This window comes from Wickerhamomyces ciferrii, contig 00257, assembly GCF_000313485.1.
Source record: "Wickerhamomyces ciferrii WGS project CAIF00000000 data, strain NRRL Y-1031 F-60-10, contig 00257, whole genome shotgun sequence".
Taxonomy (NCBI): domain Eukaryota; kingdom Fungi; phylum Ascomycota; class Saccharomycetes; order Phaffomycetales; family Wickerhamomycetaceae; genus Hansenula; species Hansenula ciferrii.
This window is the reverse complement of record NW_011887483.1, coordinates 27669-55154: the sequence shown is the minus strand read 5'-3', so window position 1 is coordinate 55154 and position 27486 is coordinate 27669. Positions and strand designations below refer to the sequence as shown.

At 29.9% G+C, this 27486-nt stretch overlaps 13 protein-coding genes across 13 annotated transcripts; 6 read left to right on the top strand and 7 right to left on the bottom strand.

Annotated features, from left to right (window-relative positions):
* Positions 1-803: 803 nt before the first annotated feature.
* On the top strand, positions 804-3056 carry BN7_6238 (Dual specificity protein phosphatase; the record flags this gene model as incomplete). Its single annotated transcript, XM_011273219.1, has 1 exon — positions 804-3056. The coding sequence occupies one exon, from the start codon at positions 804-806 to the stop codon at positions 3054-3056; it is 2253 nt and encodes a 750-aa protein (XP_011271521.1).
* A 329-nt stretch (positions 3057-3385) lies between these two features.
* DFR1 (dihydrofolate reductase) lies at positions 3386-3997 on the bottom strand (the record flags this gene model as incomplete). Its single annotated transcript, XM_011273218.1, has 1 exon — positions 3386-3997. One exon carries the CDS (start codon positions 3995-3997, stop codon positions 3386-3388), a length of 612 nt encoding a protein of 203 aa, XP_011271520.1.
* Positions 3998-4206: 209 nt separating this feature from the next.
* BN7_6236 (uncharacterized protein) lies at positions 4207-5277 on the top strand (the record flags this gene model as incomplete). Its single annotated transcript, XM_011273217.1, has 1 exon — positions 4207-5277. The coding sequence occupies one exon, from the start codon at positions 4207-4209 to the stop codon at positions 5275-5277; it is 1071 nt and encodes a 356-aa protein (XP_011271519.1).
* A 268-nt stretch (positions 5278-5545) lies between these two features.
* On the top strand, positions 5546-6012 carry BN7_6235 (uncharacterized protein; the record flags this gene model as incomplete). The annotated part of the gene is made up of 2 exons (XM_011273216.1): positions 5546-5731; positions 5791-6012. The coding sequence occupies 2 exons, from the start codon at positions 5546-5548 to the stop codon at positions 6010-6012; spliced, it is 408 nt and encodes a 135-aa protein (XP_011271518.1).
* A 267-nt stretch (positions 6013-6279) lies between these two features.
* Positions 6280-7533, top strand: NOP53 (Nop53p; the record flags this gene model as incomplete). The annotated part of the gene is made up of 1 exon (XM_011273215.1): positions 6280-7533. One exon carries the CDS (start codon positions 6280-6282, stop codon positions 7531-7533), a length of 1254 nt encoding a protein of 417 aa, XP_011271517.1.
* A 262-nt stretch (positions 7534-7795) lies between these two features.
* BN7_6233 (uncharacterized protein) lies at positions 7796-8533 on the top strand (the record flags this gene model as incomplete). Its single annotated transcript, XM_011273214.1, has 1 exon — positions 7796-8533. The coding sequence occupies one exon, from the start codon at positions 7796-7798 to the stop codon at positions 8531-8533; it is 738 nt and encodes a 245-aa protein (XP_011271516.1).
* Positions 8534-8695: 162 nt separating this feature from the next.
* On the bottom strand, positions 8696-11035 carry PXA1 (ATP-binding cassette long-chain fatty acid transporter PXA1; the record flags this gene model as incomplete). Its single annotated transcript, XM_011273213.1, has 1 exon — positions 8696-11035. One exon carries the CDS (start codon positions 11033-11035, stop codon positions 8696-8698), a length of 2340 nt encoding a protein of 779 aa, XP_011271515.1.
* A 281-nt stretch (positions 11036-11316) lies between these two features.
* Positions 11317-13701, bottom strand: MSH4 (MutS family protein MSH4; the record flags this gene model as incomplete). Its single annotated transcript, XM_011273212.1, has 1 exon — positions 11317-13701. One exon carries the CDS (start codon positions 13699-13701, stop codon positions 11317-11319), a length of 2385 nt encoding a protein of 794 aa, XP_011271514.1.
* A 365-nt stretch (positions 13702-14066) lies between these two features.
* BN7_6230 (Actin cytoskeleton-regulatory complex protein) lies at positions 14067-18386 on the bottom strand (the record flags this gene model as incomplete). The annotated part of the gene is made up of 1 exon (XM_011273211.1): positions 14067-18386. The coding sequence occupies one exon, from the start codon at positions 18384-18386 to the stop codon at positions 14067-14069; it is 4320 nt and encodes a 1439-aa protein (XP_011271513.1).
* A 601-nt stretch (positions 18387-18987) lies between these two features.
* BN7_6229 (uncharacterized protein) lies at positions 18988-19449 on the bottom strand (the record flags this gene model as incomplete). Its single annotated transcript, XM_011273210.1, has 1 exon — positions 18988-19449. The coding sequence occupies one exon, from the start codon at positions 19447-19449 to the stop codon at positions 18988-18990; it is 462 nt and encodes a 153-aa protein (XP_011271512.1).
* A 646-nt stretch (positions 19450-20095) lies between these two features.
* On the top strand, positions 20096-21136 carry BN7_6228 (rhomboid family protein; the record flags this gene model as incomplete). The annotated part of the gene is made up of 1 exon (XM_011273209.1): positions 20096-21136. One exon carries the CDS (start codon positions 20096-20098, stop codon positions 21134-21136), a length of 1041 nt encoding a protein of 346 aa, XP_011271511.1.
* Positions 21137-22556: 1420 nt separating this feature from the next.
* Positions 22557-23014, bottom strand: ATG8 (ubiquitin-like protein ATG8; the record flags this gene model as incomplete). Its single annotated transcript, XM_011273208.1, has 2 exons — positions 22557-22900; positions 22981-23014. 2 exons carry the CDS (start codon positions 23012-23014, stop codon positions 22557-22559), a joined length of 378 nt encoding a protein of 125 aa, XP_011271510.1.
* A 1081-nt stretch (positions 23015-24095) lies between these two features.
* ILS1 (isoleucine--tRNA ligase ILS1) lies at positions 24096-27338 on the bottom strand (the record flags this gene model as incomplete). Its single annotated transcript, XM_011273207.1, has 1 exon — positions 24096-27338. The coding sequence occupies one exon, from the start codon at positions 27336-27338 to the stop codon at positions 24096-24098; it is 3243 nt and encodes a 1080-aa protein (XP_011271509.1).
* Positions 27339-27486: the final 148 nt, after the last annotated feature.

Sequence of the window (27486 nt, the reverse complement as noted above, 5' to 3'; positions counted from 1 at the left end):
TCCTAAATATTATAGAGTACCCATACCAATCAACTTGTGTTTAAAGTTTTGTAACTGTTTGTTGATCAATTTGGCAGGTTTTAAAGTATATTGACCATATGTAAATCAATATACGTATGTTGTGTTGTTGTGTTTAAATGGGTATATGGTATAGGATACTGGGAGATTAGACCCGGAGGTTCCAATTGGTAATTGGTTTATCCATCAATTACATTTCATCTAATCAATTCCTTTTTAAATATACTTTGAATCGCATTTCATAGATCACAAGTTATAATAGTTCATGTCTAGAACTATTAGATTGAAAAAGGTACATAAAATAAATTAAATCAAGCAATCACTAGTATAATATTAACTAAGGTATAAATTATAATCTATAATTAAACTATTGCAAAATTCATCAAAGAAGATATTTTAACACATTTCACATATTCAACACATTATACAAATTTCACATTTTAAAAGACCTCAAATTAAAAAGAATTATAAACCTACTTATACTTACAGATTTACTCCAAAAGTAATTGAATTATTTGCTGGTTAATTGAAGTTTATTTTCAAGAAAGTGGAATAGATCAAGATTTTAAAACTTTATCATACTTTAAATATTGTTTGAAGTATAAAAGATCTTGAAAATCTTCATAAACACAAAGACCAAAAGTCAAAGATCAAAGGACAACAACTATTGCTGATTATCACAAACAGATCAACTATTGATAACTCATTTCAAGTGCTATTCACTCTCACATTATTTTTGCTACAAATCAACTGGTTTTTAATTAGCCGCCATATTATAAAATCAAATGAAGATGCTGAAGGAACAATTAAGAAGACTTAGTTCAAGCTCAAGTTCAACAAGCAAAAAATCACAAAGATCAAAGACTAGTCAAGATTCAAGTTCAATTCCAAGAAGTCTAAGTCTTTCAACTGGTAATGACAATGGAAATGAAGCTATTAAAAGACCTTTATTAACAGCGGCTAATTCTGGTGCTCAATATACTTATGAATCTCATCAACGTTCTGTTAGTAGTTCTAGTATTGAAGCATATGGTTCAAATCAACAAATTCCAACAAGTTACTTAAATGAATTACGTTTAAATTTACCACTAGTTGATTCTGAAATTTATGGATTAACTACACCTCAATTGAATAAAATTCTTGATGATTGGTTTACAAACCCTTTACCAAATGTTTCAACATTATTTCCTTATCTTCATGGTGCTATAAGTCAAGTTCAATGTGAATTTTTGGAAATGAATCCAGAATCCATCAGTTTCATTCCAAAAGTTCGTTATTTATTAATTATAAAATCAAATGATGTTGATAATTGTTGTTTAATTAAATCAACAGTTATGATGAATGATTTAACTATAGAACCTTTAGTAACCAAGGATAAATCAATTAATTTAAGAAATTATTCATGTCAAGTCTCACTATTATCTAAAATTTCTGATTTTATTATATATTCTGAAGATAATGATATGGATTCAAATTTAACATTGGCTAAAAAATTACGTGATTTCCAAAAAACTATTGGTAAATCAAATGATTATAATACTTATATATTGGATTATAATCCAAAATCTCTTGTTGCTAAATATAAAATTAATCAAGATTTATCAAAATTAAATTCTAATATGGCTTTACAATATACAATGAATAATTGGAATATGAATTATCTTTTCCATGAACGTGTTGAATTATGGTTAATGACTTCAAAACAACAAATTTCAAAACATTTATGGTTAGGAAATATAAATGATTTACATCCTGAAAATACTCATCAAGATGAATTTCAATTAATTATAAATTGTCATAAACATGTTAATGGTTTTACAGATTTAGATTTTGATTCTTTAGATGAATTATATGATCAATGTACTGGTCCACAAACTAGAGATGTTATTAATGGGAATTTTAGTTTTAATGAAAAACATTATATTGATTTCCCAAGTTCTGGATCTTTCAATTTGAAGAATTTTGGTGAATTCGAATGTGAAATTATATTAAAATATTTAAAATTTATAAATTATTCAATGATTAAAATGGGTAAAAATTGTTTAATTCATTGTTTTGATGGTTATAGTTCAATGAGTTTTTTAATTATTGCATTGGAAATTTATCAAACTGGTGAAAGTTTAAGTTCAATTTTATTAAAATTTTTTAATGATTATAAAAGACCAATTTATTTATTTAAGAATGATATTGAAATTTTCCAAAAAGTCTTGGAACCTTTCTTAAGAAAAAATTCACCAAAGAATCAATCATCAAGTTCATCATCATCAAGTTCATCATCTGATTCAAATTCAATAACTTCATCAATAGAGTCAATGAAATTAACTGATGAAACTGAAGTATCACCATCATCAATAACTTTATCATCTTTAGAAGATGAAGAATTAAATACATGGTTATCAAATTCAATTGATAAAAATTTACCATCAAGAATTTTTCCTCATTTATTATTAGGTACTTTTGAACATGCATCATGTCCAACATTATTATCAAAATTAGGTATTAGTCAAATTATTTCATTTGGTGCTATTCCATCATGGATTAATGATTTAGATATGGAAACTTTACATATGGAAAAATTTTATGCAAATATAGATGAATTAGGTGAAGAGATTAAAGATGAATCTTGTGTTATTTATATTTATAATTATCCTTCATCAACTGTAAAAAAATTAATTCATATACCATTTTTAGAAGATGATGGGAAATGTTCAATAACAAATTATTTTCAAAAAATTTATCAATTAATCAAACAAGGTTATATATTACCTTTAAACAATGAATTAAATTTAATTCATTGTAGAGTTGGAGTTTCAAGATCTGCAAGTTTTTGTATCTTGGAAACTATGAAGTTATTAAATGTTTCATTACCAAGAGCTTATCTTTATGTTCGTGTTAGAAGATTAAATATTATAATTCAACCAAATTTGAAAATATTTTATGAATTATTAAAAATTGAACAAAATTTGAATAAAGAAAGAGAAATTGATTGGCATGTTTTATGCAGAGAGATTGATTATTTAAATAGAAGATCTTTTTAGAAAGAAAATTAAATTGTTTTGGGGGTTTGGTTTGCTGGCTTAGGTTAGTGCAGCTTTTTTTGGTTTTTATATTGGTTTGTTGATTTAATTTGTTTCAATTCTCGATCTTGATTGATCATTCTTTTAATTATGATTTTAGAAAACCCAAAAAATAGAAAAAAACATATTATTTATATTAGAAAAAAACAGCACAAATAGATTATTGACATAGGAGTATTTCATTTATATATAAATTTTTGGAAGTTGCATTATTATTTATATACAACATATAATTGTCATAGAATATTGCATTATATTGGATTATATTTAATATCATTGTAGTTAGAAATCTATTTTCTTTTATATAAAGTAAATTCATATTCAAAATCACCTTCAATGATTTTATCACTTGGAATTTCAATATTTTCACCAATAAATTTTTGTAATTCAATTTTATTAGTCTTGGTAAAATTATTTAATATATAATCTTTATTTAAGAAAGTATCCATTTCAATTTCATTTGATTTTAAATGATTAATCTCTGTTATTAATAAATTATCAACAAGATTATTTGTTATTGAATTATTATAAATTTCAGATCCTCCAATAATGAAAATTTGATTTATTGAATCATCATTTAATAAATTTTTAATTGTATCATCAATATTATTTGAATATTTAACATTTTCTATAGGTTCAAAACTTGTAGGATCTTGCTTTGTCAATATGACATTATAACGATCTGGTAATGGTCTGAATTTAGATGGAATTGAATCCCAAGTTTTTCTACCCATTATAACTGCATTTTTAGAATTTGTTGATGATGATGATGATTTATTTGTTGTTACATTTTTGAAATATTTCATTTCATTTCTAAGTTTCCATGGTAATTGATTTTTGTATCCAATACCAAACGATGGTAAGAGAGCAGCGACTATTATGGAAACTTGTTTAGATGACATCTTTTGATAAACAATGGAATAATGATTAAAATGTGAGTATAAAAGATGGAAAGTTTGATTATATGTCGCGAAAAAAGCTCAAATTTATACGCGTTTGTTTATATTTACGCGATTTCTCATCAAGTAATAAAGAAGCTCATCAGAGTCAAATATTGGATAGGATCAGGATCACCTTTAGCAGTTGACAGTCAGATAGTCATCTGTATAATATGTCACAGGAACCAACAACAAAGAAACAGAAAACTAAACCCTCATCAGAAAATGATCAACAACCATCTGCTTTAACAATCAAAAAGGCTAATGAAGTATTTGAATTCATGAGATCTAAAAGATTATCAATTGCTGATTTTGTTTCTGCAATACCCTATGTCTCTGGTAATGGAAGAAGACAAGAGGTTATTACCCAGGAATTATTTGCAAATGAAGCTGTATTGGAGGATTTATTATTGAAAAAGAATTATGATGTTGATTTAAAACCTTTAACAAATGTAATTGGGAAGAAATTATTACAAGAATTAAAGAACTTACAACAGAATTCATCAATTTTTGGGAAATATAAAACATGTCAAAGTAAGACTAAAGATGATTTAATATCTAGTTCTTCAACTTTACTTGATTTAAATTTTAATTCTATAGAGGGTATTGATAAAGAAGCACCAATATTAACAGATTTATTTAAACAATTATTATCAAATTCTTTAGAAAATAATACCCCATCTACAAATATATCGAATGATAATGATGATAACAATTCAAACGTTGAAAAAACTAGTCTACATAATAGATTAATACTTATACTTTCAGTTTTATGTTATTCTAGAAATAAAAAGAAGAGTACAAATTTACCAATACTTTTTGGATTATATTTAAATTCATTAGGTCTTACAACTAAAAGAGGTTTACAAATTTTCAATAAATTTGGTATAACAGTTAATCAAAAAACTATTAATGATGTTTTAAATGATTTAAGTCGATTAACTGAACATGAAGAAAGAAATATACAAGTACAGCAGCAGCAGCAACAGCAACAGCCAGAAAATAACAATAATGATAATATATATCATCAACTTCAGAGGAAACAAGACAACTTACATATATCTGCAAGGGAAGAATCTAGAAACAAAGAAAATTCAGATGCACTAGTTTTACCATTTACACAAAATATTATTAGTTCAACTAATGAATCATATAAAACAACATCTGAAAATACATCTGCATTGAAAATTTCAGATCATGTTAAATTTAATCAATTTTTCGATCAATATACACAAAATACATAACTAAATTATCTTGATTGAGTTACTTTTATGAAATTTTTCAGTTCTTTACTGTCATTTTGTAGTGCGCTTATATAAGGTACAAAATACAAAATTGCCATTCTTGCCTAAAGTTGAATCCGAATCGAGACTCATACAAAGAAATAAAATGTCAATTTGGAATTCCATTTATATAAACTCAGTACATTGAACATATTTTAGCATTAATTAAGCTAGTGAGAATCTTGCGATATATTAAATAATCGCAAAACAGATAAAGAAGAAAGAAAAAATGAGCTCTACAACTACTGTTTCCACAGAGTTAAGTCCAAGTTTTGGTGATCCATTTCAAGCGTCCATCACAATACCCACAAAGAGACCATCCACTACTGAGAAGAACAAGATACCCATCACGGTGTTCATAAGTAAAACAGGACCAGATACTCCATTTGGATGTTATATTTATTCTATTATCCATGTATGTTTTTGAAATTTATTGATCTGATTATTGGTATTTTTACTAACTTTGTTTTAAAGCCAAAAACTTCAGAAGTTTTCCAAACTATATTAAACAATTCCAATGAAGGATTACTAGATATTACAAAGAAACTATCGAATGTTCTTTGTAAGAAATTCCAATCACCAACTTATGTGAATGTTAATGGATATTTTGATCTTTATGATTATTTAGGTGTGATCAAGGCCATAACAGAGTTTATTGAAGAGAAATACACCGAATTGGAATCAGAAAAAGCATGAATAAAGCATGGCATAATAATCACTAGAATTAAAAGCAATTAAATGAAACTGAATCAATAAAATATCAAATTCTAATTTGAATTATTTGAAATATTTGTTAATTTGTAGTTATGATTTATACCCAATCGCCAAATCGGGTAATGGTTATATGGCGCGGTGCTCATCAGAAATAAAAATAAAAATTTTATACAGATGAGATGAGCTTAACTACTATTATGTGGGAAATTGATCTAACTTTAACTTTTATAAATAAGAACAATATTCATAATGGAAGTTAATAGACCATCAACAAAGAAACAAACTTCTCGTAAAGGTAAAAAAGCCTGGAGAAAAAACATCGATATCGATGATGTTGAAATCAGTCTTGAAGAGAAAAGGGAACAAATTCGTACATTAGGTGAAGAAGTTGATAAAATTGATTCAAATCAATTATTCTCTATTGATACTGCTGGTGATAATAAATTAAAGAAAAAAGCTGTTAAACCTTATAAAGTTTTAAAATCTCATGAAATTTTAGCTCAAAGATCAAAAGCTCCAGGTTATAGTAATCCTCATAAAAAATCTGATAATAAAATTGATGGTGTTAAAAAGAAAGAAATTCATAGATTAATGAAATTAGCTGGTAGAGTTCAAGGTGAAACTTCTACTAATACAATTATTGATAAAGAAGGTCTTGTTAATACAAATGCTTATGATGTTTGGGGTGCTCCAGAAGCTCCAAAAGATCCAAAACCTGAAATTTTAGAAAAATTTAGTGATAAAGGTTGGACAAAACCAAAAACTTTACCTAAAACTTTAAAAGAGTCTCCAATTCAAGTTGAAAAATCTGAATTAATTCCAAATGCTGGTAAATCTTATAATCCATCTTTAGAATCTTGGAAATCTTTAATAAATCAAGAATATACAAGTGTTAAAGAAAGAGAAGATAAAAAACAAGCTTTAGAAGCTCAAAGAATTAAACTTGAAAAATTATTAGCAACTGCGCATCTTAAAGAAGAAGAAGATAGTGATGATGATAATGAAGATGAAGATGAAGATGAAGAAGAACAAGATGAAGATGATGAAGATGCTTATTCATTATCAGTTAATAAACCTGTGGTAAATAAAAAGAAAACTAAAACACAAAGAAATAAACAAAAGAAACATCAAGAAAGAGTTAAAATAGAACAAGAATTAAAATCATTAAAGAAACAAATAACGGAATTACAAAAATTATCAAATTATGAAGATGAAATAAATGCAAAAGAATTACAACTACAGAAATCTGATAAAAAAGATAAAAAAAGAAAAACAAGTAAATTAGGTACAAAACATAATATTTCTGATAAACCTGTTGATGTTAAATTATCTGATGAATTAACTGATTCTTTAAGAAAATTGAAATCTGAAGGTAATTTATTACATGATACTATGAGAGGTTTACAAACTAAAGGTAAAGTTGAAACAAGAATTCCAGTTGGTAAACGTAGAAGATATCAACCAAAAGTTACTGAAAAATGGACTTATAAAGATTTTAAATGAATTTTTTTGTAACCAATATTTTTATTTTCATATATTATTTGTTATTTTCATGCATTTTACACTCAAACACTCTTTGTATATTAGATTAAATTATTCTTTAAAATGGGATTAATGGTTTTTAATTAAATTAAATTTGGTTTTAATATTTTTGTAGTTATTACTTTGATTCGGGCAGCACTCAGCTGAAAACCTAATATTCAATTATACTTACATGTATTTCCGAATTCATTATAATCACCTGAAGTTGAAGATAATCTCAACAATGAGCTCCAATTTAAAGCATCTAATCATTGTTCCAGGTCATGGGATCTGGAAAAGAACAAACGATGGCTCTAATACAGAAGATTGGTTTTTAGAATCATTCCAAGTAGAAGGACATGATCATTTGTTATTTATTGAACATATCAAAATTGGTATAAAAGAATTACAAAAAGATCCTGAAGCTTTATTATTATTTAGTGGTGGACAAACTAAAAAACAGGCTGGTCCTATTTCAGAAGCACAAAGTTATTATCTTTTAGCTGAAAACTTAGGTTTATTAGAAGGTTTAACTGATAGAATATCAACTGAAGAATTTGCAAGAGATTCATTTGAAAATGTTCTTTATTCTTTATCAAGATTTAATGAAATCGTTGGTAATTATCCTTCCAAGATCACGGTTCCAGGGTTTGAATTTAAAAGATCAAGATTCTTGGATTATCATTTCCCTGCTTTGAAATTCCCAATTGAAAATGTTAATTATATTGGTGTTGATCCTAAACCAGATTATGAAATTGGTTCATTAGAACATGAAAAATATTTTAATGATTTATCAAATGCTGAGAATAGAAATGCATTATCATTATTTGCTAAAGATCCTTTTGGAACTGGTGAAGTGCTTTCAACTAAACGTACAAAGAGAAATCCTTTCAATAGGTATCATGGATATTTACACAAACATGAAATTTTAAAATTCTTTTTCGAACAAGATCCTTCAAAAGTTAATACAGTTCCATGGTGAAATTAGGATAAATAATTACATATAAATCATAAATATTGTATTTAATCTATATATAAAAGCTAATTGAATCTTTTTCATAAATAACATAACCACATAACTAAAACCGTAACATATAAATAAATAAATAAAGTGAATGAGCAACTAATAGAAACTCCTCTTTTTTCAGTCAATTTCTGCAATTTGATCACTTAATAACTTTTTTGGTTGAATACCATCCAATAAATTTTCTAATTGAATTTTACGATCTTCTTGGGAATCAACATCTTTTAATTTATCTTCAATTTCTTTAATTTCCTTTTCAATTGAAATAATTGCTGCATCACTACCTAAAGTTTCTAATGACCAATTACCATCTTGATGAATTTCAAGTAAATAATCATGATATTTAATTAATAAAGGACGATGAGAAAGTGTAATGAATGCAAAATTCTTTTTTCTTAATAAATCAAATAAATAAGCTTCAATATCACTACTAATTGCATTAGTTGCTTCATCTAATACAACAAATTTTGGATTTTTAAATAAAATTCTTGCAAATTGAACTCTTTGCTTTTCACCACCACTTAATACATCTTTCCAATCATGAATTGAATTTAAATAATTTAACCCAACATCACGATCTAATAAATATTCTAATCTAACTTCTTTCAAAATTCTAATCAAATCTTGATCAGTTTTACCTTCATTCAGCATTTCAGAATGTGACATTGGATAAATTAGTTGGTCTCTAAGAGTACCATTACTAAAATATGCCTTTTGTGGTAAATAAATTATATCATCATCATTTGGTTTAGAAATCAAACCATGATATAATGGCCATAATCCTGCCAAGATTCTTTCAATTGAAGTTTTACCACATCCATTCATACCCAAGATTAAAATACTTTCATGTTGTTTTAAATTAATATCAAGTTCATTAATTAATTTTGTACCTTCACCTCCATTAATAGTTGGGATAATAACATTAATTTTTTCAAATCTTAGCCCATTATAATGATATTGAATAGCACCTTTAATATTTTCATTCCAATCTTCACTACCAAATTGGAAATCACCATCATGAACTTGATGTAAAACTGTTAAAAGTGTGAAAACTCTATCAGTATAACCAGTTAGTTTAGAAATATCTTTGATTGAATACATCAATCTACTACCAGCATCTGCCATATTTAACATTAATCTCTTATTAACAATAAATTGACGCATATTTCTATCTTCTGTACTTTTCTTAACATCATCTTTAACAGAAATGATGAAAATTGGAATTGAAGCATATAAATAACCTAATGCAGACCAAGTATATTTCAAAATATAATCTTCCAAGACATTATATGCAACTTTAATTCTATTAACTTTGAAAACATGATTCATCATTTTGTCGTAAATTTCATTAATTTTAATTTTTTCTAAATTAGTACCATTATAAAATGCAATTTCTTCACTATTTGTAATTAAATTTAAATGATCATTATAATATTCACCTTCCAAAGCAGATTTTTCTTTTGTTAATTTCCCAAATGGTGGTGTATTTCTTTTCAATATATAAGCACTAATGAAATAGTTAACAAAAATACCTGTAATACCAGCAGTACCTAAATTATCTCTTAAATAAACTGCAAAGAATACTAAATCAATCATTGGTTTACCAATATTTGAAAATAAGGAACAAATAGAATTGCAAAATCTATTTATATCAGTGGTGATGAAATTATCAATATCTTTGATTGATTGATCATTAAACATAACTTTATAATAAACCATTCTTGGATCCAAGTACATATCATGGACATATCTTGTTAAATTTGTTCTAAAGTTAACTGAAAGTTTCTTAACAAGATATTTAATTGCACTATTTGTATATGACGCAGGAACAGCCATTAAAAACCAATAAGCTAAATCACGTAAGAATTTTCTAAATTTACCCCCAATAATATCTTTCACAATTTGGCCATCAAGTTTAGCAATTAATAAACTTAACCAAGTTCTTAAAATCAAAAAGAAGAATTGTGTTATTAAGAATATAGAATTCTTATCATTTACTTTTGGTATTAAGATTTGCCAAATTATGATTAATTGATTTAAGAATTTAGAACTGAAAATCTTATCATGATCTTCTTCAGTTTTGATATTTTTAGCAAAGTTTTTATATTTAAACTTATCCTTTTCATATAATTCAGGTTCTGTTGGTTGAATAATGACTCTTTTCTGTCTATTCTTGTAAGGTATGAACAATTCTCTTGCACCATTCTTCAATATTGTAGAAGACGATCTCTTGTAAAGCGGTCTAGAATCTCTCTTATCTCTGATATCAGAAATGACCTTGTTCAACGTGTAAATCACAGCAACAGTTGTTGATGAAAACAATGAAAGCAAAAAAATCACAACATGCTTTGATGGGTTCTTCCTATTTTCTTTGTATAGCTGCAATAGGTTCCGTGCAATCAGCCTAAGCTCCTGGCTCCTGCTTCCCGGGTTCAACAACTTTGATATCAGCGTACTCATTACCCTTTTACCAAATCCTTTTCCCACTATCTAGCTTTCAAATACCTGTGTATTCAAATCTTGTTGACAGATTCGCCGCCATGAAGAAGAAATTCTGGCGCTTAAATAGTTTTGATGTTTTTTAGTGTGCTCACTCACAGCTGTCAAAATATTGATGTCTGTGGGGAACCCGGATTGGCACTTTTAGTTACCGAGGAACAACTTGACGCAATCAACAATAAACAGGGTCTTTAAAACTACGAGAAACAGGAAACAGATCTGATTTACTGATTAATATTTGATTACTCTGCTAGAAACTCATCTTGGATCAGGAGAAGCACCGGTCTGCTAACCTCATCATGTTCAACTGCATACTGCAAGATCTTTACGAGGTTCAAAATTTTGCGTTCTTTAGCTAATTGTACTTCATCAATTGAATTTACATCTGCAGACAATTCTTCTAATTTCTTAGATATCTCATAAGCTCTATTAATCACATCTTGATCAAAAAATTTAGTAGCGATCTTAACTCCATACCTTCTAATATCTATAATACCTGATGTGATACGATAATTCATCTTCAATGTACCATTTTGTGATGCACTTGAACTCATATGATTTTGTAAAACACCTTGCTTTGTGCCCATAATCTTAGAAAGTTTATGAAAATGTGTTGAAAGGAAAATTGTTGCATTTGTATTTAATAAATGTTCACAAATTGCTAATGAAATTGTGAAACCATCATTTAAACTTGATCCTCTACCTAATTCATCAATAATAATAAGACTTTTTTCATCTGCATCTTCAATAACACATAAAATTTCATTCATTTCTGTAGTGAAACTTGATGAAGTTGTTGCAAAATTATCAACACATAAACGAGCTCTTAAATTATTATATAATGGAAATGATGCATATTCAGCTGGTACTAAACACCCCATTTGAGCCATAATCACCAATATAGAAACTTGTTTCATATATACAGATTTACCACTCATATTTGTCCCTGTAATGACTTGAAACCTTGAAGTTTCTTGAACTGAACAAATAGCATTAGGAATAAAATTTGGAATCATTTTCTGAAGTATTGGATGTTTAGCTGATCTTATAGTTAATATTCCTGTGATTTCTGGTACAATATAATCCCATTGTAATGATGTTTCTGCAAAACTTTGTAATAAATCTAAAATTGCTAATGCTTCACTTGTCATGAATAATACTGGTAAATAATTCACAATTTCATTTGTCAAATCATCAAGAACATTTTCACTCAACATTAAAATTTCAGCAGCAATATCATCTAATCTTGCATTTGCCTTAACAAGTTCTAAAGTTGTTGTTTCTTTATATGTTTTTTTACTTTTAGTATTAATGAAAACTTCTGGTAACTCAGATTCATCCAATTGTTGAACTTTAAGGAAAAACCCTCTTCTACTGTTATATGATTGCTCAATTTGTAAGTTTTCATGGGCTTCATTAACTTCTTCAATATATTGTAAAATCTGATCAACACTTGCCTTATAAGCTTGTCTAGATATATCAATGAGACCATTTCTTCCAGCTTTAACAGCGTACATCCTTTGATTTCTCAAATCTAATGGTCCTGATGCCCAATTACAATCTTCATTAATACACTCATCTATAATATCTTTCACTTCTGTGATCCCTGGGTCACCACATATATCTTGAATTTGTTGAAGTAATGGACTTGTAGTTCCTTCAAGTAACTGTGATATCTTCTGAGCAGTGACGGCAGCTTGCTTGAACAAGATCACTTGATTTACAAGATGAGTTGCTTCTGTACCTGAACCTTTTTTCATAAGTAATAATGCGAATAATTTATCTAAATCTTGTAAATCTTTCAATAATAAGCGTACATCTAATAGGACCGCATTTTTCTCCATCAACTCTTTAACAGCGCCAGATCTCATCACAATACTTCCTTTATCAGTTAATGGTTGTAATATATTGTTTTTCAATGTTCTTTCACCCATTTTGGTTTTAGTTGAGTTTAAAAATTTGTACAAAGATGTTCCATGTTTATCCTCTAAATTCTCTAATAACTCAAGACTCTTTATAGTTGTAGAATCAATAAACATTGTACTTTCAGGAACCTCATATCTAAATCTATATTGACGGAACTCAATATTCTTCCATTTAGATGATAATTTCAAATACCTAAGACCACCAGCTAAAGCACGTAATGCATATATCTTTTCATCCAATACTTCCTTCAAATAGTTCACATCTTTTTCAAAAGCCATCTCTTCAATACTCTCTAATCCGTACGATTCGCTATAATGCTTCTTCTCAACTCCATTGATCTTCACTGATTCATCCAAATTTGACCCTAAAATAACCGCCATCTTGTTTGGTGAAGGTCTCAAAGATTGAGCAGGAACCAAGACTTCATTAGGATCAAATACTTGAAGCTTATGAATGGTACGAACATAAGTCTGTGAATCCAAGATCTCACTCAATATAATCTCACCAGTTCCAAGGTTTATGAATGCCAAACCAACTTTCACTTCCAATTTGTTCTTATCTTCAAATACAGAACATATGATTGTATTAGCCGCCCTGGAAGCCACTGCAGTACGACATTGGGATTGACAAGGTTCTGAAATAAGTCTGCTTGATCCGCCAGTCTGCTCGGCTCTGCTTGATAAGAACGCACTCAATACCATCTATTATCTATTAATTTTGAGTTGTATTTGATGTTTATTGTGGAAGAATCAAAGGTTTCATTCTGGCGCTTAAATTTAATATTATATCAATTTGCCAAATAACCAATGGCGTATTAAATCATAGACCGATAAAAACCGAGAAAAATAAAATAATATCGAAATCGTAACCAATAATTCCCAAAAATCTTTCATCACTGGTTCATTAATTGTAGTACGTATGCTAGTTTCAATTTTTACCTTATATGTATCGGTTAATTATTCTTCCTTATGGCTTTTAGATGACTATTATCTCTTACTGAAGTGCTAAGATAAAACACAATGTAGAACTTTTTATTATAACAAATTCTTTAAATTATACAAAAAAACTAACCAACAACATTTTTCTCGTCTCTAAATCTTTGAATATCAGCTAAGAATGGTAAACCACCACCTGGTGCTGGTGCTGAAGGCTGTTGTGAGAAAACTTGAGGTGCTGGAGCTGGAGGTGGTGGTGGTGCACTTGACTGTGGTAAAGGTGGAGGAGCAGGTGCACTAGCTTGAGGTAATGGTGGTGGAGGTGGTGCGCTGGATTGAGGTAATGGTGGTGGTGGTGGTGCGCTAGATTGAGGTAATGGAGGTGGAGCTGGTGCACTTGATTCTGGTAATGGTGGTGGAGCTGGTGCACTAACTTGAGGTAATGGTGGTGGAGCTGGTGCACTAACTTGAGGTAATGGTGGTGGAGCTGGTGCACTTGATTCTGGTAATGGAGGTGGTGGTGGTGCACTTGATTCTGGTAATGGTGGTGCTGGAGGTGCACTTGATTCTGGTAAAGGTGGTGCTGGAGGTGCACTTGATTCTGGTAAAGGTGGTGGTTGAACATTGTTTTCTGGAGCTGGTGATCCTCTTGCAGGTGTAGATAATGAGTCCACAAATTCATCATCAGATTTGACATTATTTTGATTCAATTCTGGATGTGGGTGTGCAGCAAAAGAATCATCAGCTGGGCCTTCTTCAGTTGGATAAGGTGGTGATGGTGGAGTTGGAGGAATTTGTTCTTGTGTAGCAGATGGAGCTGGTGGTGCAACTGGAGGTGGTGGGGGTGGTGTATTATTTGATGAAATACTTGGAACAGCTGGAGCAATAGGAACTGGTTTTTCCTTTGGTGCATTAAATGCTTGTGGTTGTTCTTGTTTTGGAGTTGATACTTGGGAATTTGAATTAGTTCTTGGTGGACCCATACCTGAAAACAATAATCCAGCTAGATGAGCAGCACCTTGGCGATTTGGTATATCTTCCTCGTCATCTTCACTCTTTTCTTCTTCAGATCCCCATCCATCATCATCACTATCAACACCTCTTTGAGCCTTACGTTGAGCTTCAATAGATTTAGGATTAATTGAAGGAACCGGAGCAGCAGCAGATTGGGGTTTGTTGTTGAAGCTACTAGTTGAGTTTTGTTTGACTGGTTGTGGTTTAGCAGCTTCTTGTGGTTGTTGTGATTTACCAAATGGATTATTTGAAGAAATAGCAGCTGGAGCTGTTGTTTTAGCAAATGGATTAGTATCATGATGTTGAACTCCTCCAAACTTATCATCTTTCTTTTCTTCAGATTTTGGTTGTTCTTGAGCAGGAGCAGCTGAGGTTGTTGGAGCAGCTGGTGCTTTTGGAGCTTGTGGTTGTGGTGAAAAAGTTTTAGCAGGTGGTTGACTTGGTGGTTCTTCATCTTCATCCTTTTCAGCATCTTCAAGTTCTTTACGTAATTGAGCCAATCTAGCTTCTTTATCAGCTTTTTTCTTCTTCTTTAAATCTTCTAATTGTTGACGAAGTTTCAATTCTTCTTCATCAACTTCTTCTTCAGATTCTGCAGGTTTTGAAGCTGCCTTTGGTGGAGCTCTTGATGATGGAGGTGGTGGTGGGGCAGCTTTAGCTTTAGCTTGTGCTTCAAATTGAGGAGTTGGTGGTTGAGATTGAGGTTGAGATTGTGGTTGAGCAACTTGTTTTGGTGCTTCCTGTTGTGGAACAGCTTGTGGAGCAGCTTGTTGTGGAGCAAATTGTTGACCAGTTGTCTGTGGTGAATTGACTTGTGGAGTAGAAGGTGTTGATGGAGATTCATTTTTATTACCACCATGTCTTGAAATACCAAATTTAGCCAATCTTTCATTCATTTTTCTCTTAGCTTGTTCCTTGATATAAGCAGCTCTATCAGAAGGATTACTGAAACTTGAGTAAGAATCTGAAGTAGAAGAAGCAGCTGGAGCTTGTGCAGATGATCCTGATGTTTGAGGTTGAACAGGTTGTTGAGGTTGAGTATTTCTAACTTCAAATGATGATTGTCTTGAACCTTGTGGTTGTGGAGTAGCAGTTGGTGTACTAATTCTCAAAGATTTAATCAAATCAGCAACATCTGGTTGAACATCAAGACCTAATTCAAATTTCTTATAGCCTTTAGGATCACTATCATGATTCAAAGTAGATAAAACACCTTGAGATAATTCTTTAATAGATTTTTCAATATCATAAATGATTTCTTGATTTTCTTTATTTTTTGATTTAATTTTAGAAACTTCTTCATTCAATAATTGTTGTTCTTTATCAAAATCTGCTGTTGGATCAGTAACAGTTTTACCAGTCAGTGCAGCCATTCTTTGAGCTAAAAGAGCTTTACTTTGAGCTTTTCTTTTATCTGATTCAGTAACTTCACCATTTGGACCAGAACCAACAATTGAAGAAGGATGTTGGATTTTATAAAGATCAATTCTTGAGTTTGTGATATCATTATCAATTCTTGAAATTTCACTGATTAATTTTGGAACTCTTGAAACTAAAGTGTTTAATTTATCCTTTTTACCTAAATGATCATTTGAAATATTTGGTTTTGGTAAAGTTCTAATTTGATTTTTCAAATTTTCAATTTCTTGTAAATCTTTAGCATGAGCTTCTTCTCTTTTAGATCCTTCAGCTTTTAATGTATCCAATTGTCTTTGGGCTTTTTGAATCTTGGATTTCAAATCATCAACTTGTGATTCAGAAGTTTGATTTTCTGATCTTCTTCTATTTTTGGAAGTGGTAATATCACCATCATCATTGTTTTTGAAACTAGATCCACCAAATGATGGTTGACTTTTTAATTTATTTTTAGCATAATTGATATTCTTAATACTATCTGGTATTAATGAGTCAGGTAATTGATTTGGAAGTTCGTTACCATTCAATTTTCTATAAATCAACCACATACCTAATGAAAACAATTCTTTATTTAAGCCAGTAGTTGTTTCAGTGGTGATTAAATTCCAAACTTTTTCCAACTCACCACGATTCAAACCTGATTTTCTGAAAATTTCAGCAGAAGTTTGAGGATCTAATTGACCAGTTTTCTTTGTATCATAAGTATCAAAAATCTTACTAAATAAATGTTTTTCTTCAGGTTTAATAAATTCTTGATTTTGTTGTGGTGGTAAGTTTTGAAATTGTGAAAAACCAACAAATCCTGTACGTTGAGGTTGTAAATAACTTGATTGAAATAATGAATTATTACCAACACCAGTTTTTTGAGCTTGTAACCCACCAGTAAACATTGAATTGTTACCAAAGCCAGTCTTTTGAGCTTGTAAAAGAGCTGGAGGATTATAATTTGGTTGAAAACCTGTTGCTTGACTTTGTAGAGGTTGCTGGAACCCTGTAGCTTGACTTTGTAAAGGCTGTTGAAACCCTGTGGCTTGAGCTTGTAGAGGTTGATAGCCAGTAGCTTGAGCTTGTAATGGTTGGAATCCAGTTCTTTGTGGTTGCAATGGTTGATAACCAGTAGCTTGTGGTAAGATTTGTGGTTGATAACCAGTTGGTTGATTTTGTAATTGAAGACCATTCAAACTTTGTAAATTATCAAATGGTGTATTTCTTTTTGGTGCATCATCATCTGGAATACTGAAATTAATTGCATCAACAAAACCTTCAACTTCATTTTTAACACTTGATTGTAATTTGAACGGGATAGGTTGACCTCTTAAACCAACATTACATAAATGTAAAGCTAAAGCAAATTCAGGGAATAATAATTGACCAGATTTATTCAAATCAGATAATTCCCAAATGTTTGCCAATTGAGATGGTTGTAATCCAGATCTCATCAAGATTTCTCTAGCAGCATCTGCTGTAATTGCATTTGAACTCTTTGGAACTGCACTACGGAATAAATCTTCAAATTTTTGTTGATCTTGTGCAGTTAAGAAAGATAACCTAATGTTTGGAATTTTTAATTCATCATTCTTATCAATTGATTGAGCAGCAGTTGTGAAACCTGTCTTTTGAGGAGCTAATGGTTGATTTACCTGCTGTTGTTGTTGGAATCCGAATTGCTGAGTTTGTTGAGGTTGAACTTGACCAAATCCTCCAGCACCAACATAACCTGTTTGTTGAGGAGCAACGAATCCAGTTTGTTGAGGTTGAACAAACCCAGTTGGTTGTGAGTAAAGCGGTTGTTGTTGAGCTAAAGGTTGACTGAAACCATATCCACCAGTAGGTTGAGCTAATTGATTTTGGAAACTAGTTTGTGGAGGTTGTTGTTGTTGTTGGAATTGATTATTTTGGAATCCTGTTTGCTGAGGAGGCAATTGACCAAATCCAGTTTGTTGGTATCCCAATGGTTGTTGTGCTTGTTGGCCACCATTGAACTGGTTCCCCTGTTGTTGGAACCCAGTGTTGTTAAACATATTCTGTCTGTGATCTGTGTAGCAATTGTTGTCTATCAGTTGTTGTATGATTCTGATCTGAAATGTGTTACAATTGTATTTCAGTTGTTGATTCTGGTGAAGAAAATTAGGGGCACAGTGGTACAGCGCCAGTGCAATAACCATTTCCGATACCGACAGACTCTTGGTGCTTAACTACTGGCAATTTTAATAGAACTGGCTACAAATGACAGGAAATTGATTTGTGATTGTATATTATTAGCTGTCTATTGATTACTGTATCCTTTGATTCTAAAGGTTACCGGTTTTCTGGAGTTTTGTAAAGTAAATTATGATAAAGTTCTTTGTCTCTCAAAAAACACCAAAATCAATACAACCATAATTATCAGTTATTCACAATTCAAACACCAAGACTCTAAGGATCTCATACTTTGAAATAAAATTAATGCTGATCTGCTGCTGAATGCTTCTGGGCTATACAGTGCTATGACTTATCAACCGAAATTGATGAAGTCATCAATAGTTATACTTTCAGCTTGTATAATAAAACACTAAAAGTATTGCAATGAAGCAAGTTCAGTTTAGCGTTTTCTCTTTCTCCGTAAATTTTTTGGAATATACCTCACTTCACATTGTTATTAACTTTCAATCTTTCATCCACGTTTATACCTTTAAGTTCTAATTGTTCCACAAGTGATTGATTATCACGATGTAATAATTGAATATATTCAGCAGATTTATTCAAGATAAGAATTTCTGATCTATTATCACTTGGTTTCAAATCAGGATTCAAACTAACCAACTTCTCAAAAGCATCTCTTATGGCTTTTCTTCTTTTATTTTCTGATTCTATATGATGTTTTTTTTTCTCTTCATCGGATAAGAAGACTGTCTTTTTGGTTGCCTTTGGCTTTTTAACCTTCTGTTGAGTCTTTGAAGTCTGTTCCTTCGAGGAAGATGGGGTTGTAGGCTCGGGACTGACACTTGACATGGTTCCAAAAGGATTTTTCCAATGAGATTCTAACGGTTTTGTGGCACCTTTTGTGAGTTTGTTGAAGTTGATGAAGTTGTTGGTTCTTGACATGTGAAGAAAATTAAAACAGCTTCTTTGTCCGAAAATTGGGCCTTTACACGAGCTTGAACTTTGCATAATCTACACAGATTGGACAAAGACGATCAAGATATGAATCTATGGGTTGAAAGGGGACAGACACAGACAGGATAAGAGAAGACATCACAAATAATTGATTAATACGTATAATTAGTTAAGGTTACTTTCTGTTCTTTCTCTATTTCTTTGAGTACTTTCGTGGGTACTAAAATTAGATTATAACAATAAGAAATACTCAGAACACAGAGCAGCATATTCTTTTGTAAAAAAAACGACATTTTATCACCAGGAAAAGACTGGTTCAATTCTCTCAAACAAAAGATCTCAGTAACACAATAAAAATGAGTATGATCCTTATTATCTTTTTATCTTTCAAGTAATTAAATCTAGTTAATGTACAAAACTGTCCTCCGCGTAAAATCTTCATCAAAAAATTAGAAAATTTAAAAAAAAATCTAGTCTTGACACGAAAGACAATTCCATAACATCAACAAAGTCAGCTTTCAAACAACAACAAAGTCAGAGATCTTCAATATAGAGGAAATCTGAATCTCAATTCAATTACAAAATAGGTCTCATAATAGCTGCCATTGCCGTCGCGTTATATCGTAATCGCAACATGTCAAGTATATCAATTCAACTCTCAAGGTTTAATCTACCTCAAGCTACAAAATATTTGATTGGATCATTAATTGGTTCTTCACTGTTTTTATTATTTCTAAGATATAAAACTTATAACAGTTTAGTGGAAATTGGTGAAAAAGATGTTGATTTTAGTAAAATCATTGTTCCTTATTTACAATTGATTCCAAATCATACTTTATTTAATCCTTGGACTGTGGTTACTTCAATTTTCGTGGAAACTAATATATTCAAATTTTTAATTTCAATTGTGGTTTTATATTTTGCAGGTAAATTCATTGAAAGATCTTGGTCAAGTAAAGAATTAATCAAATATGTCGTTGTTATTGGTGGTGTTACAAATTTATTAGTTTCTTTATCACTAATTATTTCAAATATTTTCTTTAAATCAGAATTTTTTAATATCCCTGTTGATACTAATCTTTCAGTTTTAATTAGTTTCTTAGTTGTCTTGAAACAATTAATCCCAGAACATTCATTAAATTTGTTTAAAGGTGTTGTTAATGCTAGAGTTAAACATCTACCATTTGTTGTCTTATTAAGTATCACAATTTTTGCAATTATTACTTTCCAACCAGCTCCATTTTTCCAAGCTTGGATTGGATTTTTAGTTTCATGGTCATACTTAAGATTTTTTCAATCTAATATTATTGATCCTTTATTACCACAACCAAATGATGTTATTGGTGTTCAAAGATTAAAAGGTGATGCTTCAGAAACTTTTAGTCTTGTTCATTTCTTCCCAGATGCTTTATCACCAATACTTTCACCAATTTTCAACCAATTTTATGAATTATTTGTTCAATTAGGATTCTTAAATAAATTCAATGATTCAGAAATTGAACAAGGTAATTTAGTTGCAAATAGAAGATTAACAGGTCAACAAAATGCTCAACAAGTTGATGGTAGAAGAGAAGCTGAAAGAAGAAGACAAGTTGCTTTGAAAGTTTTAGAAGAAAGAATCGGTGAAGAACCATCAAAGAAACAAGTTGAAGATTTAGCTTCTTCTTCTACATAGATGTGGAATCTGAATAATTAGTGTTTTATTCAACTAAGTTTTTTAATTATTGATTTCGGAGAAATTTTCAAAAATTCAAAATTTTAAGTATATACACATGACATTTAAGAACTTCAACCCCTGTAGAGACTAATAAAAAGATTCACTAACCATGTAGTCCACTATCAAACAAAAATATGGGTTAAATTAGTTCAAAATAGAGGAAATCGCCCGGAAAAATAGCAAAAAAAAAAATTTCGACCCCGGTCAGGATTGAACTGACGATCTTGCGATAACCTGTTGAAAGTTTTAACAGTCGCACGCCTTAACCAACTTGGCCACGGAGTCTTTGTTGGAGGTTTTGAAATGTTTGAAAAGCTACACTGCCTTTCATTGCTTACGTAAATTATAACGTAATCTGAAATTAAAATTGTAATTTATTCAATATATTTATACTATAACATACCATTTTTAAAATTTATTTCCAGATTAAACGTTTATATCTATTGAACGGTTATATTTTTAGGCCAATTTTATAGGTTTGAATTTTTGTGTTTTTTTCTTTTAAAATAAATATGACTTAATAAATTTTATTTTTACTTTAGAAATGAAAATAATTTTAATGTTTTAAAAAAATTATCTTGAAAATAGCTCTTTTAAATACATTAGTGAGTACCCAAAAGATTTATGAGCATTTTGGTATCACTTTATCATTCTTTGAGGCTAAATTTGTGATACAATTCTATAAAATAGATTTATTACGTAATAATTTTCCGCGAATGCGTTCTATGATACTTTATGTGTCATATAATCTAATGAGATCTGTGAATAGTTAAGAGTTTAAATAAATGATATGAAAATATCTTTACGATAGAGCAAGATGTTGATGAAGCCTAAAGATTTTAGGGATCGTGAAGGAATAATGATTCAAACGTTCAGATGTCTAAAATATATAAGACATTATAATATATATGATACAGTATAAAAATTACCATGCATTTCTTGAGACCAATTTAGAATTAAACAAAATAATATGGAAGTATTTGAATTAAATTATTTTCACGGTAAGTGCTTGAGATGATGATCAACACTGAGTATAAACGGTTTTATTATCTACTTCGAAATTCACCAATAATATATATTAAAAGCTTCCGACACATAGCTTTCTTAATCCCATAAACTTGATTAAATACTCGAAAATGATATATTTAAATAAAAGAAGTACCTATTGAAAAATCAAAAATAAAAAAGACAAACACCGAACACATAAATTTCTTAATTTGAAAAAAGACCATATAAGGGAAACGTGATAATTTAAATTGAATAACAATATGAATATATATATATATATATATTTTCCCCAAAGGTGGATAAGACCAGCTTATAATAAATATTTGAATGATTTCCAATTCTCACGAATACAATTTTGAATAGTTCTCTTTTATTCATCAAGTTCAATAACTCCTGGTAAGTCACCAATATCACCGAATGTGTTTTCACTTGAATACAAGACATACAAAAATCCATCTTTATCTTTATGTTCTTCATAAATTGAACTCATTGAAGCTGCAGTTGGTGGTAATATATCATTAACAAAGATGAAAATGGCCTTTTCAGGTGGTAAATGAATTCTTTTTCTAATAACATAAACAAATTGACCAATTGTTAAATCATATGGAACAAGATACTTCTTCTTGTCAATTTCTGGTAAGTTGGATTTCTCAGCCCTTTCACAGATGATTGGAATACGATTGTTAAATCTTTGGCAAATCTTTGTAGCTTCAGCTTTTCTCTTTTCTAAAATTATAAGCCTTGTTAGTATATGACACGCCAAAATAAAAATATAAATCATTTTTGACACATACCAAAAGAGTGTTCGTCTTTAAATTCAAATCTCATGATGACAGGTGAGGATTTGTTCTTATTCCTGATATGTATATATCTGTATCCATTGTTAGTATTTAATTCAATTATCAATCCACAATAATTTCTGATTGTTTTTAATTATAAAGGTTATACAGGATTTTGACACAAACAACTTCAAGACTTTGAAAGCACAAGTCTTTTGAAGCATTGAATCCCTCTCATCACCTTCAATCTTCTCTCTGACATTACTCACCTCTCCTAATTAGCTTCTCTCTCAACTATCCTGTTGATTGTTTGGATTAAAGGTTGTTGTTGTTGATTTGTGGAGGACGAGTGGCGTCTTAATTTCTAAAACAAGGTTATAATCGTTTGATAAGGAGAACCGGTGGAGGGTAACCCCGGATTATCAAGTTATCAAATAATAGTCAAATTTGAGCTTTCAATTGGTTTAAATGTATTTATAGACAGTAATATAAGCAGATATTATACATAGAACATAATTTATATCTTTAAATCATTGAAAAGTCTCTTTCCCACTGTCAACTCCTCTTTTATGCCACAAATCGTGTCTTTTGTATGTGTTTTCAGGACGGTTCGCGACGCAAATGGTTTGTTTTTGGTGGAGATATTAGAACAATAAGTAATTTGAATATTTGAAGTCATCAGATTCGCTTTAAAATTACAAACAATTGAGCTTATCTGCGCAATGTCTTCCTCTAGATTTGCAGTGAGACCCACAAGGAAACTAATAGAGTCCAGTGCTAAGTGTCCCGAAGCAGTATGTGTATTATATTGGATTGTTGTAGATTAACCCACAATTATAGATATTATATACTAATCATATTACTAAAGGCTGCTGCTTATGGTGAATGTGTGCTACAACACTATACAAATATGAAGAAAAACACATGTGGTAAAGAGTTTGAAGCGTTTAGATCATGTGTTCAAAAGCATTTTGGTAGGAAAATATAACTTTAATAGATTTTTATAATCCCCATATTTATTTTATTTATTTACAAAAGTTTAATCACTAATATCCAAACTTTACATAATTTTTATATTAAATATATATATAACTCTAAAAATATATCAGATGTCTATGTAAATATCATCTTTAGATTCTTAAGATTCTTAAGTTAAATGTACAGTCATTGATTGCTTGTTCTTCATCAGCAACAACTTCTTTAGTTGAATCATTAAATGGTTCAAGTTCACCTCTTAAAGTCTTGGTTAACATTTCTTTATGAGTTGAAATAACATTTTCAAAATCAATAGTATCATTGATTAATTTATATTGAACTGTAACATCATCAGTAGCTTCTAATCCACCTTTTTTACGTAATCTTTGAACACGATTAACTAATTCACGAGCTAAACCTTCAGTTTTCAATTCTGGATAAATTGCAATATCTAAAATAATTAAAACATCTTGATCTTTATCAGTTCTAACTTCTTGATTTTCATTAGCTTTATCTTCTGGTAAACCTCTTAAAACAGTTAAATCACCTTCAACTAAATCAATACCTGCAACAGTAATTTTACCATTAGCTGCATAACCTTCAACTTCTTCAGATGTTAATTTTGGTAAAGCTTCTTTAACTTTTTTACCATCTTTTTTCAATTTTCTACCTAAAACTGGCCAATCAGCAACAGCGGTATATTCAACATTATATTTCTTTTCATCTGAAGTAATGATTAAATCACGAATGTTTAATTCTTCAATGATATAACCTTTCAAAGCTTCAATATCAGCCAAGTATTGTTTATCACTATGTAAGATAACCAATTGTTTTAATGGAGTTTTCAATGAAATCATCTTCTTTTCACGAATGTTACGACCTAAATCAATAACTTTTTGCATACGTGAAACAGCAGTTTCAATACGTTCATCAAATAATTCTTCACGAACAGTTGGATATTGTAAGAAATGAACAGATCTAATATCTTTTTTATTTAATGATAATTCAGTTAAGAATTCTTCTTTGAAATAACCACTTAATCTTTGATAAATAGTTTCTGATAAGAATGGAGTAAATGGACCCATTGCACGATCTAAACCAAATAAAGCTTCAGTTAAAGTGTTTAATGATTTTTGAGTATCATCAATTGAAACTTCACCTTTCAAACGACGACGGTTAAATCTAATATACCAATTGGTTAATTCATCAATAAATCCTAATAATCTTGGAACAACAGTATATAATCTATAACCAGTCATTTCTTCATGAATAAATTTGATTAATGATTGTAATGAAGCTAAAACCCATCTATCCATAACATTATCAGATTTTAATGAAGCATCATATTTAAAATCAACATTTTCATTTTTTTTCAATAATGCAATTGAACCTTCCAAGAATTTAACAGAATTCCACCATGGTAATAAAACTTTTGAAACAACTTCTTTAACACCTTCTTCTTTAAATTTCAAAGTTTCAGCACGTAAAACAGGTGAATTGATTAAATATAATCTTAAAGCATCAGCACCATATTTATCTAAAACAATAGTTGGATCTGGATAATTCTTTAAACGTTTAGACATTTTTTTACCATCTGAAGCCAAGACAATACCACTAACAATAACATTTTTATATGGTGCAGTGTTGAATAAATGAGTACCTAATACTGTTAAAGTATAAAACCAACCTCTAGTTTGATCTAAACCTTCAGAAATAAAATTAGCTGGGAATCTATTTTTGAAATTTTCTTTATTTTCAAATGGATAATGACCTTGTGCATAAGGCATAGAACCTGATTCAAACCAGCAATCGAAAACTTCTTCAACTCTTTTCAAGACACCTTTACCAGTCTGAGATGGGATAGTAATATCATCAATACTATCACGATGTAAATCAGTGATATCATCTCTACCTGATAATTTTTTCAATTCTTCAACTGAACCAACACAGACAACTTCTTCAAAATCATCACTAACCCATAATGGGATTGGAGTACCCCAATAACGATTTCTTGAAATATTCCAATCACGAGCATTAGCAATCCAATTTGAAAATCTTTTCTCTTTAATAGTTGATGGAACCCAATTAGTTTTTTCAACATTATTCAACATATCTGGGATTTGTTCTTTAATACGAACAAACCAAGAAGGAACAGTTCTGTATAATAAAGGAGTATCAGATCTCCAACAGAATGGATAACTATGTCTAATTTGAGAAGCTAATAATAATTTACCTTTATTGGTTAAATCTTTAATAATTTTAGAATCAGCATCTTTAACATAAATACCTGCAAAATCGGTAACTTCTTTAGTGAAACAACCTTTATCATCAACTGGATTTGGTGGTAAGTGATATTCATCAATAACACCATTAGCAGTGGCAGCGTTAAAATCTTCTTCACCAAAAGCTGGAGATTGATGAACAATACCAGTACCTGAATCTGCAGAAACATAATCAGCACCAATAACTCTAAATCCAGTTTCTTCGAATTTTTCATAGAAATAATCATATAATGGTTCATATTTTAAACCAACTAAATCTTTACCTTGAATTTTTTCCACAATTTTATATTTTTCATTTTGAGGTTTTTTATATAAAGTTTTAATTAATGATTCCATCAAGATATAATATCTTTCAGCTTTTTCATCATAAATTTTAACATATTCAAGATTTGGATTAACAGCTAATGCAATATTTGATGGTAAAGTCCATGGAGTAGTAGTCCAAGCAACCAAGAAAGTTTTTGAATCATCTTTTAATGGGAAACCAACAGTAACACATGGATCATTAACATCTTTATAATTTTGTTGAGCTTCAAAATTAGCTAATGGAGTAGTTAACCCAGTTGAATAAGGCATAACTCTAACACCTCTATAAACTTGATCTTTTTCAAATAATTGTTTGAAAACCCACCAAACAGATTCCATAAATTCTGGATATAAAGTTTTATAATCATTATCAAAATCAATCCAACGACCTAAACGACCAATTGTTTTTCTCCATTCATCAGCATAACGCATAACAATGGCTCTACATTCAGCATTATATTTATCAATACCCATAGCCATAACATCTTGTTTACCAGTAATACCTAATTTCTTATCAATTTCATGTTCAACTGGAACACCATGAGTATCCCAACCAAATCTTCTTTCAACATGATAACCATTCATAGTAGCATATCTTGGAACGATATCTTTAATAGTGGAAGCTAAAATATGACCATAATGAGGAGTACCTGTAGCAAATGGAGGACCATCAAAGAATGAAAATTCTGGTTTACCTTCAGTAATTTTTGTTGAAGTATGGAAAGCATCAATTTCATTCCAATGATCCAAAACCTTTTCTTCTTCTTTTGGGAAGGAGAAAGGAGCTGATTTAACTTCTTCTTCAGCCATCTTATTGTTTATACTATTATAATTGAATTATTATAAACAAAAAATAATGTATAATTTTTGATTGTTGATTTTAGATCAATAGATTATAAATATTATAAATACGTTTTATTTTGACTCAATTTTGATTTTTTTTTTTCACTCATTATAG